Raw genomic sequence first — 20230 nt, 5'->3', positions numbered from 1 at the left:
ATCCCCCGGGAGAGGCAGGGCCACCTGGCTGGGGCTCTGGACAAAGGCAGCGCCTGAAGGGAAGGGGCTGTCTGTTTGCCCAGTCTGCAGGGCCCAGGACAGGGACAGCAGGCGTGCAGGACCCTCCCCCAGAGCCCAGGGCCACTGCCCGGGGGCCATGCCCGGGGCCTGTGAGTCTGCAATAAAGAAACAAGACTCTTTAGTCAGATTTATTTTCCTCTAATAAGACAGTTTAGCATTTCAAAGTTTTGCATTCTACACTCTTACAAACTTTAGTTATTAGCATCGGAAACACAAAAACATTGCAAGACCTCAAAACACAAATAAATACCAAATAAAACCACACACGATATACAGTAAACACAAATATAAAACATAATAATGCTGTCGGGAAATCAGACATGTTGTTCATCCACAGTAACAACATGATTATTGCTGAGCAATAACTTAGATTTTTGTCTTTTTCTCAGAAGAGCAGGAAAACACGGGACGTGAGTCACTGGTCGCAATCACTTGGACGGTCGAGATGGGTCCTCACAGCGAGCGGTTACTACAGACGCGAGTTTTAACACAGGCAGGTTGAGAAGAGTCAAATGAGAGATTGGCCTTCTTTGGTCTTTGTTTGGGTAACAGAACTGAACGAAGAGGTGTGCCGTCAGAGAAAGAACCGACTCTGGAAACGCTGCCCGGTGTCTCCGAGGAGCGCACACTTCCTTCACCACAGAAGCTGCTCGGCCGTGAGTCCTTCCCCACGGGTGTGATGCTACAGGGGATTCGCAGAGACATCCTTGGGAGTGGCGCCAGCTTTTGCGTTTACCAATTGAGTCGTTGAGTTTGCTGTTGAAGGTTACCGCCCTGGTCTAAGGGGACTGAGTTAGGAGCCGCCACCGCGAATCGCAGGAGTGGAACAGCCGTCCGGGCTTCACCCCTTCCGCACGCGCTCACGAGACAGACTACACACAGCAGCCGCAGCAGAAATGAAAGGCAAGCACTGCTTGGGGCCCCAGCGGGACCGACCACCTGCGGCCCGGGTCTCCCAAGGCCAGAGAAACACCAGGGAGACGTCCGGGTCTCCGCCCCCACCGCCTGGCTCCCTGGCGACAACCCGCTCCGCCCGGCAGACAGTAAAGACGACCGGGTCACCTGCCCACAGGGGGCCTCACGCTGAGCTCCTGGGACCTGGACCCTAGTGGACACGCTCTACTTTGGAAAACACAGGACTACCGAGATGTGCGAAGAGCAAACAGGACCATGGTCTCGGGCTGAGAAGTGGACTGGGGGACAGAACCCCCATCGTCACAGAGCAGAGGCGCTCCCAGGACGCCCCCGCTCCCCTCTGCGGCCTGAGCGGTAAGGGTCTGGACTAGAAGTAAAAAAAAAACAGCAGTTGACAGCTCTGCCTGAGCCCTTTCTAGCACTGATGATCACGCAAGCACGGGGACAGGCTGGAGGGTGGAGGTGTGGGCAAGGGGCCCACGAGGGCTCTGACCCCCAGACCAAGCCTGTGGAGCCTGGCAGAGATGCTGGGGCCGGAAAGGCCTGCGTCCAGCACAGGATGACGTCACTCCGGGAAGAAGGTGGGACTGCGCCCCAGGGCGCACTGGGGTCCTGCCTCTCTCCCCGTCCCCGTGGGCTGACCAGGAAAGGCTCCACTTCGGACCCTGTTCTGTTTAAGGGTCCGTTCGGCTGCCCCTTCCTCTGCCTGACGTTGCCCACAGGCTCGGGTGCCAGGCACAGCACCCTCACCGGACCGAGGGTGACTGGCGGCCCCAGGCGGCTCGGGACCCTGGAGCAGATGAGCTGGTTGGGGAGGGGCTGCACCGTCCTGGCCAAGGTGGCCACAGGGCCGGGCGGAGGCCACTGGAGCTGGCCGGGGTCTGAAAGGCCCGGTGGAGTCGGCCACCAGGGAGGGCGGGTCTCCTGCAGCCCACAGTCCTCGGGGCCCAGGACAGGGCGGGCACCGGGAGGTGGGGAAACAGCCGCCTGGCCGAGAGTCTCCCCCTCACCCGGCCGGTGGCTGGGCCCTGGGGCCGGGCTGGGACTTGGGGGGACAGCTGCCCTCACAGAGCCCTCCTTGTCCACCTGCACAGCTGACGCCCCCGACTCGCTCTCTGGGGTCGGCGCCACTCTCCTGGGTCGCATGTCTTCAAACAATTTACACGAACCCCTACTTGTCTCCTTGTCATCTACAAACCAGGAAACTGAAACCCTAACCTGTAAAAAAGGCCCAGGTGAGCCGCTCCGGCCGCCCTGGCCCTGTCTTGCAGGCCGGGCCCCGCTGGCCATTGCGCCGGCCCACCGCGTCCAGAGCTGCAGGGCAGGTGGGCCAGGTCTGGTTGTCACTCCCGGGACAGGCGACAGCCACCTCAGCACAGGACCTGGTGCGGCTCCTCTAAAGGACTGGGAGTTTGTTCTGTGGGGAGTCTGTCCTGTTCAGTCAATGGGAAAAGCACAGCCACGCACCGCGTCTGACTCCGGCCCTGTCGCTGGGGCCCCGGCAGAGAGAGGCTGGCCCGGCGGCGAGCACCGAACGTCAGGATGGACTGTGCAAGCTCGCGTGCGCGAGTGGCAGGTGCACACGGAGTGGCCAAAGGGCCTGCGACCCCACACGCCACCAACCGTCACCAGCAACCTTCACCGAGCCACAGTGTGAAGCTCTCGCCACCGCCGCACCCAAGCCAGCCACTCGGGTCCCCGGGGGCAGCCAGGACTCCCGGTGCCTCCCACCAGGAGGAGCCACTGGTGAAGTCCCCAGGGCCCCCCGGCCGGCCGCCCCCAGCAGGACTTCAGCCCAGGGGAGGGGAGCTGCTTTTTTTGCCAGACCAAGATGCCGCTCATCCCAAAAGCATTAGCAGCGTCCGTGCTTTCTGGAGGGGAGGACGTGGCGGGGGGTCCCTGCTGGTAACCCCTGGCTCAGGAAAGCCACCCGAGGCGGGGAAGGGCCTGCCGGGCGTCCCCCCTCCCTGGGCCTCTGGGCAGAACCAGGTCAAGGCCTGGAGGAGGTCGGGCACCTTCGAGGACACAGGGGTCCCGCAGCACCCACAGGAGGTCCTCGTTGAGTGGGGACACGCAACTCTGTACTGGGCAGAACCCACGACCCCGGTTCGCCGCCACAGCCAGCCCCGGGCAGCGGGGAAAGGGAAGATGAAGACAACTGAGCATTTTATCTGCCAAAGGGCACAGCAGAGGTGCTCGGACCCGGTGAGGTCACTTATGGAGGCTCTCGACAGTGTGGAGAGGGGCGCTTCCAGCAGGCACCGGGGCGAAGGCACACCCAGGGCAGGTGGCAGCACCAGAGACACGGGGGCCACCGGGCACCACCCAGCCGCGGGGAGCCCGGAGGCAGGCAGTCTGAGGTGCGCGGCCCAGCTGGCCAATCGTGGGCGCGTCTTTTGGGTGAGTGGCACAGATGCGGCGGTTCACACACATTGGTTTTGCCGAAGAAGCACCCGTCACGTGTAGCACCCATCAGTGGTAAGAGCACCCATGAGGCGTGGTGCATAGCAGGGGCACAGGAGCAGGGCCCCGCTTCTGTCACAGTTGGACCATTGAGAGAAGGTAAACGGGTGAGAACAGCCGTCCGGGCAGGTGCAGGCTGCACGGCAGACCCGAGACCACCCCTCCCAAGAGAGGGGCAGCTCCGGGCCGCCTGCCGGTCAGCCTGGGTGGCCCCCGGGGGGGTCTCTGGAATGCTCGGGGGCGCTGCTTTGGACGGCGTGGCGCCGCAGCCCAGGGACTCGGAGGGGCGCCGCTTCCGCCCCACTCCCTGCTCCTGCCTGCGCTTGGACCAGGCGGCTCACTCTGGGGGCCTAGAGATTGGGAATCTGTGATAATTAAGCAGTGGAGGCTCCGGAAGCCGAGGACAGGGCCCGGCCTCGTCCGCAGGAGCAGGGCCCAGTGAGGGCCCTGGAAGAGGCAACGGTCTAGCGGTCAAGAGGAAAGTCTGGTTGCACAATCACCTTCTGGAATCACGGGGAGCACAGAGCTGGGGTCAAGAAGCAGCATGTCACAGCTAAGGCACATGTACAGCACGCCACCCCCCCTCCCCCCACGCAAAGGTTAACAAATGCAGCAACGGGACAGGATGAAGAAACGCATCTGCTGTGGCCTCCTTCAGCACAAGTCAGCTGCCCACCCCGGACACGGGACACGGAAGGTCGGTGTTGTCAGCATAGAGCGCTTGTCTGAACACATGGGGCAGAATTTTAAAAACCTAGAGGATTTTGTTTAGAACTCCAAAGTTCAACTAATGCCCTATTTTAGGGTGAAAACAAGTATAAATCTGAAAATGATGCACAGCATCCATGAGCAATTCTCCTTTCATAGTAATTTTGCAGTAGTGTCATTAACTACGACAGATAGTGAAGGTTCACATTTCTAACGAGAAATAACGACGGGTTGAATATTCTCTTTCCTATCACAAGTGATAACCAGTGTTTGATATTTTACATTTTCTTCCAAGAAATATCAGTCTGTCAACGTTTTAAAATAAAATGTTTGCAGTAACAATTATCTTAGAACTTTAAATTAAAAAATGATTCTGAATTTAGAGACTTTCAAAAAAGACCTAAGTGTAACGTCAGGGTCCTCTGACAAACAAATTATTAAAACAGAGACCAGATGAGGCCTTAAAAATAGACAATGTACTATATTTGAAACAAGACTGTACTCTTGAATTTTTGAATATATCAGAATTGCATTATTATTTCATAAATTCTTCTTTTACTTAACATGCTGACACGTCCAGCTGTCCCCAGGTGTGTGTGTGTGTGTATGTGTGTGTGTGTGTGTGTGTGTGTGCGCGTTCTTTTTTTGGTGTTCAAGTTTAAGGAAGAAAAATCATGGTTCTTTTGTTTAGCATATATGTTTTCCACCTTAATTAATTAACTAGATCTTTAAAAATGAAAATGAAACCCTTCTCTGACAGCAGTATCTGTCTCGGCGAAGGACAAATACCTCTTCAGAGCGAAGGGCTGCGAGTCTGTTAGAAAGCGTGTCGAGTAGGTCCTCACGTGTGGCTCCTCTCGCCGGCCCGAGGCCGCCTTCCGCCGCTTCCTCCGTCCACAAGGTCCTTTTCCGAGCGCGAGGACCTCGGTGGAGACAGTCGGTTCAAACCCCCAGAGGAGTTGCCTTCTGCTCAATCCACCTCCCCAGGACTGGTCAGGGGTCAGGCAGATCCGAAGTATCCACTATGACTTTAATAAAAATGGTATCGTCTTTAATATATGTCCCATTTTCTAGCACAGTCTGGGCCACAAAGACTGGGCAGCCAGAGGCAATATTCATCTCCCCCGTGGGTTTCTTGAAGCTGCTGCTGTTGGGGTCCGGCTTGAAGGCGTCTCCCAGATGCCGCCGGGAGGACCCCTGATCCATCAGCATGAGCGTCACTTTCTGCTTGAACGGCCAGGGGAGCAGAGCGTCGTACTCCCCACGCATGATGACAAAAAACAGCGACAGGTGTGTGCCCTTGCCCATGCCGTCCCCGTTCAGGTAGACCCTGGCGCACATCTTGTAGCCAAAGTAGCCGGTGTAGAAGGGCTGGCTGTAGAGGGACAGCGTCTTCCCCATGACGGCCTCCTGCTTCCGCCGCTTGTAGTCCCGGATCTTCCAGATCAGCACGCCGTTGTAGCTGGCGGTCTCCAGGACCTGGAACCGCAGGTCCATGTCGGCCAGCCGGATGTCGTGGACACTGAGCATCTGGTCGTGCCGGCTCAGCTGGGACTCCAGCAGGCCTGGGCAGGCAGGAGAGACGGGTGCGGAGACACGTGACTATCACGGAGGCAGAAGCATCTGAGCTAAGCGGCCTAGAGGCACTGTAGCTGCTGGGGGCAGGGAAGAGGGGCCGCAGACCCCCAGCACCCACGGCCACAGCCTGCTGAGGGGGGATACCCGGCTGACTCAGGCCTGGGTGTCACGGGCCCCCCCGAGGCAGGTTCCAGACGGGGAGCCGTCCCCTGAGGCCCCTTGGGACCCGGCCTCCAGCCTCCATGCGAGGAGCCATCTGCAGAGTTTGAGCCGTCGCCCCGCACGCCACGGCCTCGGGCGGCTTAATCCAGCCTGCCTGCAGCACCTAATCCTTGTTCTTTCTCCCTCTTAATCCTTTCCATGCGAACACTCAGAATAGTCCCTCAGTCCCTACAGCAGCGGCCGCAGGAGCTTCTGGTGTCAGAAGCAGGCCGCTGGGCGGGCCAGGTCTTCCGCCTCACCCGCTGGTCACCCTCTGGGACCTTTGTGAGTAGTGGGGACACCCCACCCAGCAGGCCCCGCCCTCCACCCGGGTCTGCCCCATACCTGTGCTCTGCCACACTGGCCTCGCCCGCCTGGAGGGGACAAGCCTACGTGGGAAATGTCCCCGTCTCTGCCAAAGGCATCTCGGCAGCAAGTGCCCGACCTGACGGCGCAGGGTCTGGAGCCGGGGAGCACAGCCCACGCGCCACTCACCTCAGCGTCTGGCCACGCTGCCAACCTGGGGTCCTGGGACCCGGCCAGGCGCCCAGGAGGAGCCAAGACACGTGGCGCCCGTCCCAGGCCCGCCCCGATCCGCACGCCTCCTGCCGGCCCGCCTGCCTCACCTGTGTTGCGAGCCGCCTGGCCCGCGCTTTTGTCCACGCTTTCCAGCTCGGTCACCCGGTTCTGCAGGGACTCCACGCTGCTCTTCATGCTGTCTGCCTCCTCCCAGTTCTGCCGGAAGGGACGGATCTCCTTGTCGAGCTCTTTCAGTTTCTCTGCTTGGCTGTCTATGACTCGCTTCCAAATCAAAGGGTCAGAAAGGCAACACACAGTCAGAACTCTCCGAAAATGCGGCACCACGGCCATCAAATACCCGCGAGTCAGGAGCAGAGCAGGGTCACAAGGCCCGCTGCCCCACACCAGCCTTCACAGGGCATCATATCCAGGGCACACAGGCATCTCGGGGGACACAGGTACAGAGGTCCCCAGTTCCCAGGAAGGACTGAGAGGCCCCACCCACCGCCTGCGGCGCCCTCAGCCCCCACACTGCTCTGTGCCAGCCTCTCTCTTCAGGACACTGGAGTCACGCCCACTGGCCCTTCTCAAGGCCTCTATCCCCAACAGGGCTGAGCACCAGCTGGGGCCAAGCTATGTGAGCTTCCTACCCGCGGCTTGGTCTAGGGCCAGAGGGGCCACCCTATCCCTGCGGGGGCAGAGGGCATTCCAGAACCCCGCCTGTGTCCCAGGGTAGCGCTGCCACCACGCTGCCACCTGCTCCAGAGCCCTGGCTGTCTGTGCAGGATGGCGGCAGGTCTTCATGAAGGCCCCGGGGGCCTACGAGAGGGCTCTGTTCCCTCCACGGCACCCAGCTCAGTGTCCTGTGGCCATCGGGGGGCAGAGGGTCCTGCTGACAAACACGCGGCTGTCGACAGGGAGGCTCGATTTAAATGAGTCAGAAGCCCGTTTCCCAGAAGCCCGAGGCCAGCCCATCCGTATGAGTCCCGGGGGGCGGGACTGGGGCCGGTCTGTGGGAAGGGCTGGCCTGCCCGCGGGTCGGACGACCCAGCGGGTCTTCACTACTAAAGAGGACCCGCGTCTTTGAAATCAAGCTCCCGAAGGCTGAGCGGCTGCAGGCCTGGCAGCGGAGCGTCCCGAGCGCCTGCTGAGGGCACTTCTGCTTCTGGGCCTATTTTTAAACTTCTAGGTTTCAGCACCTTTGCTGGTTCTCAGTAACCGTGAAGGAACAAACAGAGGCTTGGGTTACTTTTTGGGGATAAAAGTACAGTGTTGATCTTCCTCCTCTTTCCAAGAAACCCTGATATTAGCTAACATTTGAAAAGTAACGCTGATTTCTCCAAAGACTGCTGCTTGCTACACTGACTTACCTCATTTTTAAATACCGACAACTAAGGCATGGTTATTAGCTCACAAAGTCTATTTTCTGGGGACAATGAAACTGACATTAACAGACACCCGAACCTGTAATGTATTCCTACTGAGTATCTGTAACTGTTCTTTCATCCTCTACTTACTCAAATGACAAAGTGACAAACCAGGCTGAGGGGGACACTATTGAACACACGAGGGCAGTTAATGAAAAGGCACCCGATCAGTGGCCGGTCTGAGGGATGGCCCTGCGTGACTGGTGGACCCTGGAGTGAGCCACGGGCCGCAGGACAGCCCGGGACAGGCCATCCCTCACCCCGAGACAGGTGACACATGAGGGCAGCGGTGTGAAGCGGTGAGGGGCTCCCGGGAGCAGAGCCCAGGAGTCTGAGGCGACAGCGGGACCAAGAACACAGTCAGGAGGGCGCACTCGCGGCAAGGGGAGGTTCTGCTGTCACCTGGGAAAGCGGTGCAGGGTCAGGGCAGAGCGGTGGCCTCCACCAGCCCCTGTGAGATGCAGCAAGCCCACGTCCTTCCCCAAGCAGGGGAGCGCCTCCAGAAAAACCCGCCTTAAAGCCAAGTGAGGATTTTCTTAGCAGAAAGGATTCAGGAGCTGAGCTGGATGGCACAGACCACACACTATGGGAATACGCCCTAATCACAGGATGGCTCAGGCATCACTCTGTCTGTCTCAGGCTCGTGCCCCTCAGGGCTGAAGTTGCCGTGTGTTGCCTCACACCATGCAGTCACCGAGCCAATGCGATGGGGTCCCGTGGACAGAGCTCACTCCAGCCCCAAGACCCTCCGACTGCAGGACGACTGTTCATGTGGCTCCTACTGACCACATCTAGGCTGCTTCTGCCCCCCAGCCCCCCCATTTTTTGCCGCCCCAGGTCACATGGAGTTCCTGGGCCAGGGATCAGTTCCAAGCCGCAGTCTCAACCTGAGCTGAAGCTGCAGCAAAGCTGGATCCTCAAGCCACTGTGCCGGCCCGGGGATCGAACCTGCGTCCCAGTGCTCCCAAGACGCCACCAATCCCATTGCGTCACAGTGGGAGCTCCTAGGCTGTCTTTTTAATTAAGAAGAAACGTGTCCTTTACAAAGTAAAACAGTAAGAAGCTACCTTCCTCGGGCGGCAAGAGCAAACGCTCTGCCTGCATCGTGTCTGCCTACTGTGGGGACTCCTGTGTGGCCCTGTCCTGCTCAGGATCTAGGGTCTGCTCGAGACACAGGGAAGGAGAGGACAGAGCTCCACAGGTCTGTCAGCAGCAGGGTGGCTCACCACACAGGGCTGGGGGGGCACCGAGGAGGCTGGGGGGGCTTCCGGGAGGAGGTGGCTTTTCGCTGACATCTGTATTGTATGAGGAGGAGCAGAGTCAGGACAGGGAGATGAGGGAAGAGGAGGTCCGGCTGCCTCGCAGTATTTTATGTGACCTTGTACTTTCTGGCTTGATTCAGTACTTGCAATTTGTATCTTTTCTACTCAATTTAATGTCTCATGTTTTTCCTCGTCTCTGGACAACCAGGAAATTTAATACAATGAAACTAAGTTAAATCCCTATGCAATTCAAGGCACTGTAACTCATCTCAATGTTAAAATGGGCAGAAAGATATTCTTGGTGGTACAACAGAAACCCAACTAGCATCCATGAGGTTGTGAGTTCGATCCCTGACCTCGCTCAGTGGGTTAAGGATCCGGTGTTGCTGTGAGCTGTGGTGTAGGTCACAGACACGGCTCGGATCCCTAGTTGCTGTGGCTCTGGTGTAGGTTGGCAGCTGCAGCTCCGATTGGACCCTTAACCTGGGAACCTCCATATGCTGTGGGTACGGCCCTAAAAAGCAAAAAAAAAAAAAAAAAGAAAGAAAGAAACATCTTCTCTTCCAGATACTTTTGGGGAGCACCGGAAGACCGTTTTGGAAATGTGCTCCACACGGGGTCCACAGGGAAGGGCCCCGAGGGCAGGCGGATGTGAAGACAGCGCCCAGGACAGCGCCGCCAAACAAGCACACGGTGACAGAAGCGAGGAGCCAGATTCCATCAGGCCGATCCCCACACCACAGCCCTCGGGGCAGCGGAGTTGGTGGGCTTGAGCGGAGGCGGCTCGGGACCACCGCCCACCACGGAGAAGCAGTGACAGCAGCGGATTCAACACAGGATCGTCTGGCCTCAGTTCACTTTGGGAAGTGAAACCTCACACACGACTACTCAGGAACAATACGAAATCTTTAATAACAAAAACAGCTAACCTAAAAACATGTGCCTTGCATCTTACGTCGCCGATAATGAATAAATGGCACAGGGGAGAGGTGACGTGACGGGGCCTGCCCTCCGGGAGGGGGCGGAGCGGCGCCTGCGGCCTCGCAGATGGGCTCCGGGGCCAGGATGCCTCTCCCCTGCTTCCCTTAGGCCAGAGAAACCAGCTGCCTTGTCTGACAAAGGGCAGGGTTTCTGCTGAAATCACCTCCCTGAGAAGGTCCCAGAAACACGAATGCGTCCCCCTTATGCAGGCACAATCTTCCGCTTCTTACCTGTAAGTGAAGTATTTTGGACTCGTTATTTCGCAGCATTTCCTTCTGTCTCTCGATTTCAATTTCAAAGCTACAGATCTGGTTGTGCAAACTCTGTATGCTCTTGTTTTTTTCTACACTTTCATTCTGCAGCAAGGAAACCTGAAAAAGAAAGTCTTCAATTAAGCAAACAGCAAGTGGTTTTAATGTTCATTAGCAACAATTACAATGCTGGCAACTAAAAGCCACTCCCCAGCTCCGACCAGGAAACACAGTAGGAAACACATGATCGCATCTCACCTTGCTTGTACGCGCACTTGCGTACGTGTGTACATGCTGAAAAACGGTCACAAAACCAAGTTCTTGCCGTAATCACTCAAAATGCGCCCGAATATTTCCTATTTTATTCTATTTTACTTTAAAGAATGATAGTTGCAAGCCATTCAATTATTTCCCACCCACCAGGCGCCCCTGAAAAGCTCTCAGCATAAGGAGGAAGCAGGCCAGAGCAGTCCCTCGCGGGCTCACTGGTCCTGGGCAGCCGGCAGACATGAGCTGCGGGCCTGGGTTGCAGGCCTTCCACAAAGCTCAGCACATCCACCAGTAGTGCCACGGTGGTCCAAGGACTCTTCAAAATTGGACTTTCTCAAAATTCCCCTCTGAAAAATAATTAGCTCCCCAGAACCAATTTACACTGGTCTTAAAAGCCCCCGGGGCGAGGCTTCGAGGGCGATCCTACGAGGCCTCCTTGCAGGGCTTCACGAAGACAAGGCCTCCTTGCAGGGCTTCACGAAGGCACTGCAGGCCTTGGAAAGGCTCCCCCTGCCAACAGCTGTCTCTGTCTCTGTGCGGCTGCCACTCGGGAAGACGGTGAGCTCCGTGACTCATGGACATGTCGCACGGCCGCTCAGAGGTGCTGCTCTGACCCCTCCCCACCTGAGGACCAGGTGACAACCCAAAGGCACTAGGACAAATCCGGATTCCTGACCCTGCCTTCTGAAGAAGACCAGTACTCAGGATGCTCAGCCCCTGGGGGCGACTGGGAAGGAACAGAAAACTTGCAGCACAGACTTCGCTGCCCCAGGGCCTCACCTGGCACAAAAGGACACGGCCCCTTGATTCTAACGTCTCACAGAACCTCCTAACGTGACCAGCCTGCACACACCCAGACGGGCCCAGGCCGCAGCCGTGGTGCTTGTGCTTTTGCTAAAGTGACAACTCACTCATTCCCATCTGTCAATGGTGGACACAATTCCCAGGCTCCTTATTCCCACACCCCAAAGACAGAGATCAAGCACCACCAGCCCTTTGGATAAAAGTCTCAGGAGCAGCTCCAAAACCAACAGCAGGCTCTTGGTGCGCACATCAGGCTACCTGAGGATGAGCGGATGAACGGCACGTTAGCAGTCGCACCTCATGTCACAGGAAACTCGGCGTCTCATTGAGGGGCTCCCCTAAACTGTCTCTATTTATTTACGTTTCAATCCAAGAGCCCACCTGGCGCCGACAGTCCCTGTTTTCACCCGCCGGGCAGGGGGACCGCATAGCACGTCCATCTGGTGGGTGTGTTTCCCAGAAGCAGAGTGCGACATCCACACAGCAGGTGAAAACAGGGGCCCCTGTGCTTCCTGACCCAGCCTGCTCTGCGGGCTCCCACACTGCCCTCAGACGGCGGCTTTCCTAAAACAGAGGATGGGTGTTTTACAGCCTGGGTGTCACAAAACCATTTTTCTTTAGTTTGATTTACTTTGACTGTGAATGTAACAGGCAGTTTTTCTGAACCAACTGGAAAGTTCTAGTTCCTATTATAGATGAAGAAGATAACTCAGGAGATTCCAACCAAATAATTCCACAATGAGAAATAAACTCCCACTTTAAGAAAATACAGAACTTACACTCACTGTTCGGTTTTTGCTCTTGGGCCCGGTCAAAAGGAGACACCTTCTCGTGAACATCAACGAGGGGGCACAGAGCTGAGGCTTGGGGGGCCCTCCTGAGGGGTGGATCAGGAGAGGCTACTCACGGAGCGACACCGAGAGGGCAGACGTTTCAAACCTGTGGTGGCAGCGAGAACCTGCTGCGGGGCGGGGGCGCGGGGGCCGGCCGTTCTGCTGTGCCCTGGGGTTTCTAACCATGCAAACTTGTGCTCTGTCGGGGCAGGGGCGGGGGGACAACACATGTGACGGGTGGGGAGGCAGGAGCCACATGGTGACAGCACCACCCACAACCATGCACCTCAGACCCACTCACTGTCCTGCAACTAGCATGGCTGGAACCAAACCAATTCACTGTAAGTGAAGATCAACTGAGAAGGCAGATCAACGAGAACCAGCATCTACGAGGGACAAAACCCCTGAGATCCGGGCCTGTGATTTTAAAAAGGCAGAAAGAGAACACACTCTTCCAAAAGAGGGAAGAAGAGGTCCACGGGTCAGCCGTCACTGAGCGCGGAGCCACCGCGTGCTCCTGGGGGATGGTGAACCGTCCCGGAACACAGCTCCCTCCCGCCGCACAGAAGCCCTCCCGCACCACCGTGCACTCGATGCACCACCGTGCACTCGGCACGCAGAGCCCCGCTTTGCTTACCCTCTGAGCTTAAGCACTTAGGTGAGAGAAACTATTTTACGCCAGATTTTTTTTTTTTTTTTTTTTTGGTCTCTTTGTCTTTTCTAGGGCCACTCCTGCGGCAGATGGATCTTCCCAGGCTAGGGGTCCAATCGGAGTTGTAGCCACCTTCCTACACCAGAGCCACAGCCATGCGGGATCCGAGCCGCATCTGCAACCTACACCACAGCTCAGGGCAACGCCGGATCCTTAACCTACTGAGCAAGGCCAGGGATCAAACCCACAACCTCATGGTTCCTACTCGGATTCGTTAACCACTGTGCCACGACGGGAACTCCTATGCCAGATTTAATAAACACCTTTTGATTGAAAGCTTTAGATTCTTTCCAGCACATTTACATTTTAAATTACTTGGATTTAATACTCAAAACAAGATATTCAAATCTTTACAAATCTTTAGTAAGGAAAATATCAACTCGCCTGGCTGTCATCTGCCCTCGTCCCCTCCGACCACCATAAGTTCTCAACAGATGCCTGCTGCATATCAACTTAAGCGCTTATTTCTGCATAGGAGCCACAGGCCACGATAGGAGGCCCGACAACCTTGTCTATCAAGTCTTAGAGGCGTCCGTCTTTTTCTCACGGAAGAAGGACCGGCTGAGCTGAGTGCCCCAGGAAGGAGCATCATGCAGACAGGGCTGCCAAGGAGTCCAGACCCCCCGCTGAGGACCTTGAGGGGACGCCCAGGAGCACGAGTGTGTCCAGGAAGGGGGTGCGCGGTACCCACACTTCGCACACCACTGGCTGAGAAATTCAACAGCAACACCAGTGATGAGGACGCGTCTTTCCCTGCTTGCCACTTAGAAGGCGGGCGGCAAGGCAGGGCAGATGGTAACCTCCCAGGACGGGGGTTGGCAGGCCTTCTCCGTAAGGAGCCCGTGGGTAATCCTTGAGGCTGCACAGGCCGTGTCTGTCTCCACTCATCAGCGCCACCCTCGTGGTGCAAGGCAGCCACACACCACACTGAAGCCACCGCGCAGGGCCGCGAACTTTATTTACAAAACGATGGGGTGGGGGCTGGACATTTGTCAATCCCTGTTCTAGATCCTTGCTAGGATAACCACAGTCTGATTTTTTTAAAAAAGCACTTCGTACTTGCTTGGCAATTGAAAAATAAAGAGTGAGCTATCAAAAACACACACCTTCGCTTATAAACTCAAGATCACTTAAAGAGAATTTACTTTTTTGACAGTCTCTTGATGCTGTTTCTTTTTTTTTTTTTTTTTTTTTTTCTTTTGTCCTTTTAGGGCCACACCCGTGGCATATGGAGGTTCCCAGGCTAGGGGCCTAATTGGAGCTGTAGCCGTTGGCTTACGCCAGAGCCACAGCAACACCAGACCCAAGCCACATCTGCAACCTACACCACAGCTGACAGCAACACCGGATCCTTAACCCACTGAGCGAGGCCAGGGATCGAACCCGCAACCTCAAGGTTCCTAGTCAGATTCGTTAAACACTGAGCCATGATGTGAACTCCATGCTGTTTCTTTTATCCAAAACCATAACTTTTTTTTTTTTTTTTTTTTTTTTGTCTTTTTAGGGCTGCACCCTTAGCATCTAGAAGTTCCCAGGCAAGGGATCCAATCAGAGCTGTAGCTGCCAGCCTACACCACAGCCACAGCAATGTGGGATCCGAGCCATGTCTGCGACCTACACTAAAGCTCACAGCAACGCTGGATCCTTAATCCACTGAGCCAGGGATCGAACCTGCACCCTCATGGATACCAGTCAGATTCACTTCCCCTGAGCCATGACGGGAACTCCAAAACCATTGCTATTAAAAAGGTTTTCTTCTTTAAATAATCTGAAGAAACTATTAATAACCAACAAAAGCAGGAAAATGTGCTGCGTACCTTTTTCTCTAGAGAATTGCTCCATTCTTTCAGTAAATTGACGTGCTGTACTGCAGAGCTGGCCTCGTGGGCCTTGATCTGCTGGTTTGTCCCCTGTGAGAACAAAAAAGCGATGCATTAAGCCAACCTTATTCCGTGACAGAGGACAGAGACTCACAGACGACCCCAAGCCAGCAGCACGCACAGAGAGGGGAGACTTATCCACACAAGGTGAACAGGGAGCCTCCAGCCTCAAAGGGGTCACGCTCTGCAGCCCCTACTCCCCTGTGTGCAGGTGGGGGACTCGGAGAACAGAGTAGCTCAGAGACAAGACACTGAATTCTACAACTACCCCAGGGCCCTGCTCCTCACCCTTCAAACTTCATACTGAGGGCCTTCTCACCTACATTTCATACTTATAACATCAAGAAATTAAATTTGAGAATATCATTTTTGTTTTGTTTTGTTTTGTTTTGTCTTTTTAGGGCTGCACCCGTGGCATATGGAGGTTCCCAGGCCAGGGGTCTAATCGGAGCTTTAGCCGACGGCCTACGCCAGAGCCACAGCAACACCAGATCCGAGCCATGTCTGTGACCCACACCACAGCTCACGGCAACGCTGGATCCTTAACCCAAGGAGCGAGGCCAGGGATCGAACCCAAAACCTCATGGTTCCTAGTCAGATTCTTTTCCACTGTGCCACAAAGGGAACTCCCCATTTTTGTTTTTTGAAAAATTTTTTGGCATTAAAACATAAGTGGAAAATTTTAAGACACCTGCAGTCATAGCTAGATGCTGCTACAATAATCTAGTAACATGCCATCCAAGTAGCGTTCTAAATCATTCACTAAAGTATTTACTTACTCATGAAATACACTGTATCTGAAAAGGTTCCTCAATATTCTGAGTGTACTTAGAGGGTTACATACAGAACATAAACAATGGACAGAGTACATGAGATGTAGACCATCTCAGAGTCAGTATAAGCACATGGAATAGCAATTCATATATTTAAGGAAAAAGTGCATAGAAGATATAATTTGTTTTGATCTTGGAAAGTTAAAAAGCCACCGAAAGCATTTTAATGATCTCCAAAACATATACTCTGTACATAGAATATTCATATATATATGTTGATATAAGGACCGTTTTATATATATATATAAACATATATATATACATACACAGAATGAATGATATATATGTACATACGACATAACAGTGGTGAAGGCTCAGTCTCCTTAGAGACTGAAGCAAAGGAAAGCTACAGTCTCAGGCTTTTTACTTTCTAAGAAAATACTGAGATGCCAATATCTCTGTTCTGATTTCATGATAATGTATTGGTAATACATAAAACTGAATATAAAATACCTTAATTGTAGCATATACTGCCCTTTGATAGTTTTAAGATTAAGATATACATTTAAATGAAAACTCAGTTCAAACTCACTAGTGATCCCAGACGTGTTAAAAAGAAAAAACGAAACCGAAACCAAAAAGAACCAGGAACAGGTTTCTCACAGCACAGGTGTGGCAGCGACGGGGACGTCCTCTCCACACGGTCTCTGGGAGGTGTGGCATGCACACGAAATGCACTTATGGACACACGCGTGGGTGATCCTGACGACTGCGCAGGGACGCACACGCTGCTGAAACCATGTCCGGTTTGCTACTGACTTATGTTCAAACAACAGCTCAGATTCCAGGACAATCTACCTAGAAACCCCACCGAATGTCAGTCCTATTTGTCCCATTTACTAGCTGGTTTTGAAGGTGACGGTTCTAACACATTAACTTCCTTCTCAGCACAGGTGTCCACCTGGAGTCGCAAAACACCACCGGCGTGGAAAGCGAGCCCCCACGTCTGCTGCATGCGGCTTCCGTCACCCATGCGACAGGGTGACTCGGTTCCGTGACAAAGACTAGAAGTCCAGAGTCTGCATGTTAAAATGTTAATAGAATGACTTTCTCTCAGGGCGGAATGTCAGCGACTGGGAAGGACAAATGTCGGATACTGACCTGAAAAACGCAGCCATAGCGCTTAAAACTACAGGTGCTGGGGGCATTGACACACTCTGACAAGTGTGCACTCAACTGCAACGGGAAAGAGACGTGAGTTGTGGCACAAACGTTTGCATGAAAATGTTCAAACATATCAAGGGCACAGGTAGATAGCATCTGGGTTGTATTCTTACGAATGGTGTTATTAGCTACAGGTGTGTATACAGCATCTGCTTCCTAGGCTTATATGCAGTAAATATACAGTATCGTCACGTGTATACACATATGTACACCAATATACACAAGTACATTCACTGTAACATTTCTTAAACTCGCGGTTTCTCTAGAACGGGTTGTTTTGTGACATGCCGTCTGCAGTGCCGGGATTTTAAAAAGAAAGGAAAAAAACATAAACTGAAATGCACATTTAAAGACTCTCAACAAAAATTGCATGAAACACAAATAATAGGAAGCATTCAGGATGCAACTGGGCCACACACCTAATATACAGTACACAGGAGTACCTTCAAAGCAAGCTCACACAGTGCACCGTTACTCTCGAGACGCAGAGATAAACTGGAGATGAGCAGTTCCCTCCCTGGAACACTTCCTTTCCTCTGTAGGGCCATAAACCCCCACAGCTTCTCAAAGACCTCGAAGGTCGAAGGTCGAAGGTCGCTCTAACGACAGGGGCCCTAAGGCGGCCCCGCCCACCCAACAGAGGAAGCAACCAAGAGGGTTGGGAGAAGGGAGTTAACTCGTCTTGCGAGGAAGGCAACCCCCCCAAGTTCAGCTGAAATGCTGGCAAATCATCAGATAAAACGCACTTACGATGCCCCCTCGAGAGAAAAGGGAATTGAAATGTCTACATTTTAAAGACACTGTGTTTTGCGTTAGGCTAATCCAATTTAAGGATAATTTCCTTCTTTATTGAAGAAATGCTCATCTGGAAACTCTAGGGATAGATCTTCTTTATGGAAAACAATTAGACCCTGAATGAGAACAGTCTGAGGGCCGTGTGCAGCGGCCCCGGGAACGCGCTTTCCCACGAGCCGGGCGCGTGGCTCTGGCGGCGCAGATGTTTCTACCTTCTGCTCAGCCCTGTAGGACGGACTGTCCTCCCACAGGTCAGCATTTGGGAAGGGGAAGTGGCTCCCAGCACGGCCTTCCCGCCTGCTGCCACGGCTGAACAGGACGGGCGCCCTGAGGGATCCACCTGACTACGGCCCGGCCAACCTGGGCCAGGGCAGAGTCCCGGTGGTCAGAGGCCTGGCCTGTCCCTGGGGGAAAGCACCCCAAAGCCATGTCACGGGCGACTGGCACAGAAACCCAACAGGAGACCGACCGTGTGTGCAAAAATGCCAATTTGAAAATTTAAAAACATAGTCTTTCACGGCCATCAACACAATTGTCAATCTAACCAGCAAACAGTTACAATGTTACGATCAAGGATAGGCGGAGTCTGATGTTACTCTCAGGGCACCAACTATAAACTCAGGGTTGTACTTCTTCCTAAATTGGCTTTATTATCATCATTCTTAGAGCCCTACAGAATTCACGGGCACTTCGGGATAGAAGCAAGAATAATCTATAACTCAATAGCGTCTTTCACCAGAAACCCAAGGTAAATGCAAGCTTAAAGATTTTTAAAAATAAAAATAACTCAGAGGCAAAATGGAGGCAGCTTTTGTCCCTGAGTGAGTCAAAATTTAGGAAAGTACATAAAACCCAGGAAACTATTTCAACAGTAGACTCTTCTTCCATTCACTTTAGCAGAAGGGCTTCCAACTGTGGGAACAGCCTACATGCTCGGCCCTGCCATCCCTAGGGGCACGTGCAGGGGCCCAGAGGCCACGGTCACCAGGGCTCTCCGTGCACCCCCTTGTCCTTTCCGCAGGCCCACATGGGTCCCCTCCGTCAGTCAGGGGTGTGAGAGGCTGACCCTCGCTCCCCCACATTCAGGTGTAAAATTCCAGGCTGTGGAACAAGGCTGAGGTGAGCAGGTGCCTCAGATCAGAGCTCCCAGGACCAAGGGGGCCGGGCACGGGGACCCTCTGAGCCCACAGGAGCCCCCAGAACAGCGACTGGAGGGATCCAGGTCAGGACCAGACACAAAACCATTAAGAATCCTTGGAATCAGTCCAGCTGGACATCCCCTGACCAAATGAGGTTAATGCAAAATCTACCTGCCTCAAAGGAGTGTGCATGACACGGGCAGCAGGAGGGTGGCCTTCCTGGTGGCCCCCAAATGCGGGACTGGCCTGGCACCCACTCGCCCAAGCACTGACCCCGCACAGCACGTGTGGCCAGCATGGTGCAGGAGCATCTCTAAATTAATTTCTTTTCCTGAGACAACTCTTAAGAGCAACTCCTATTTTACAGACTTAAAAATAGACTTTTTTAAAAAACCTAACAAGCGTCACCATTGCTTGCACTGTAAATATGCCCATTTTCTCAGTTCTTGGTGATGTTCGCCCTGAATGTACCACTCCGCAGCTTTTAACTGTTTGCGTTGGAAAGATCCGGCTTCCACGGAGCCTAAGGCTTGTCCTCGTTTCCTGCTCTACCCATCAGACCCACCATCTGTGGGAAGCTCGGGCCTCAGCTTCAAGGGAGAGCGGGGTCCCAAGGGCTCCCAGCTCCTGAGGGGCCCCGGCCACGCCCTTACCTCGCTCCTCAGAAGGGTCTGGACGCTGCACTTATGCGGGCAGGACACGACCACGCAGGGACACTCGGTGTCTTCGTGTTTCTGAAGGGGAAAGAGGAAGCGTTGCCAACTTGGAAACACACACCCGTCTTCCTTGAGACCCCACCAACATCCCCAAGGTCCCCAAGGGCTGGAGGGGAGCGCTCCCCTCACACGAGTGCCTTGAGCCACGCCAGCCCCATCACCCCGGAGGAGTTGCTGTGCTGCCCAAGCTTGAGCACAGAGAAAGAAGGCATCTCTCCGGGGCTATGCAACCTGACTGCCCAGGGCACCTGTGGATGCAGAGTCCACCGGAGGGGGCGCCCCAACCATGGCTCCCTTTCAGCCGCATCCCCTCCAAGCCGCTGCCCGACACCTGTGTGCAGGCAGGCCTGGCCTTGCCCTCGCCCACAGCAGGAGACGGCGGTGCCCAGCCTCTGCTTGGTGAGGAGAAGGACGGATTTCCTCTGGCCTCTCAGTTTGGGGTTTGGAAATAATGCTTCTCAGGAACCTGAAAACAAAGTGATCTACTGGGTATTTACTGTCTTGAAATTATCTAGATTTTCTTTAGCATGTGGAAAATGCGGATAAATTCTGGTTTAGCACTTTCTGGATGGCACAGATTTCAACTTGATGGAGCCTAGATGATGATGACAGTTCAATTCATGCCACGGGCACCTGCTGGGCACCTGCCCAGTACACCTGTCCGGAAGCAAAGCCAGGGCAAGACTTCTCACAAGGAG

At 54.3% G+C, this 20230-nt stretch overlaps 1 protein-coding gene across 10 annotated transcripts in view; it reads right to left on the bottom strand.

Moving 5' to 3' along the window:
- Positions 1-196: 196 nt before the first annotated feature.
- Positions 197-20230, bottom strand: part of TRAF3 (TNF receptor associated factor 3) — a 119184-nt gene continuing 99150 nt past the window's right edge. For 9 of the 10 annotated variants that reach the window (XM_021081627.1, XM_021081629.1, XM_021081624.1 and 6 more), the window contains 6 exons: positions 19470-19550; positions 16820-16894; positions 14823-14915; positions 10366-10506; positions 6573-6747; positions 197-5732 (listed from right to left, as the gene is read on the bottom strand). In XM_021081627.1, coding sequence (XP_020937286.1) covers positions 5161-5732; positions 6573-6747; positions 10366-10506; positions 14823-14915; positions 16820-16894; positions 19470-19550 — 1137 coding nt within the window. In that variant the 3' untranslated portion in view covers positions 197-5160. The remainder of the gene's footprint in view (positions 5733-6572; positions 6748-10365; positions 10507-14822; positions 14916-16819; positions 16895-19469; positions 19551-20230) is intronic. The other variant, XM_021081630.1, reaches the window with a different exon arrangement.

Source organism: Sus scrofa, unplaced genomic scaffold, assembly GCF_000003025.6.
Source record: "Sus scrofa isolate TJ Tabasco breed Duroc unplaced genomic scaffold, Sscrofa11.1 Contig1914, whole genome shotgun sequence".
Lineage (NCBI taxonomy): Eukaryota > Metazoa > Chordata > Mammalia > Artiodactyla > Suidae > Sus > Sus scrofa.
The sequence above is the reverse complement of the archived record's forward strand: the minus strand, read 5'-3'. Positions and strand labels throughout refer to the sequence as shown.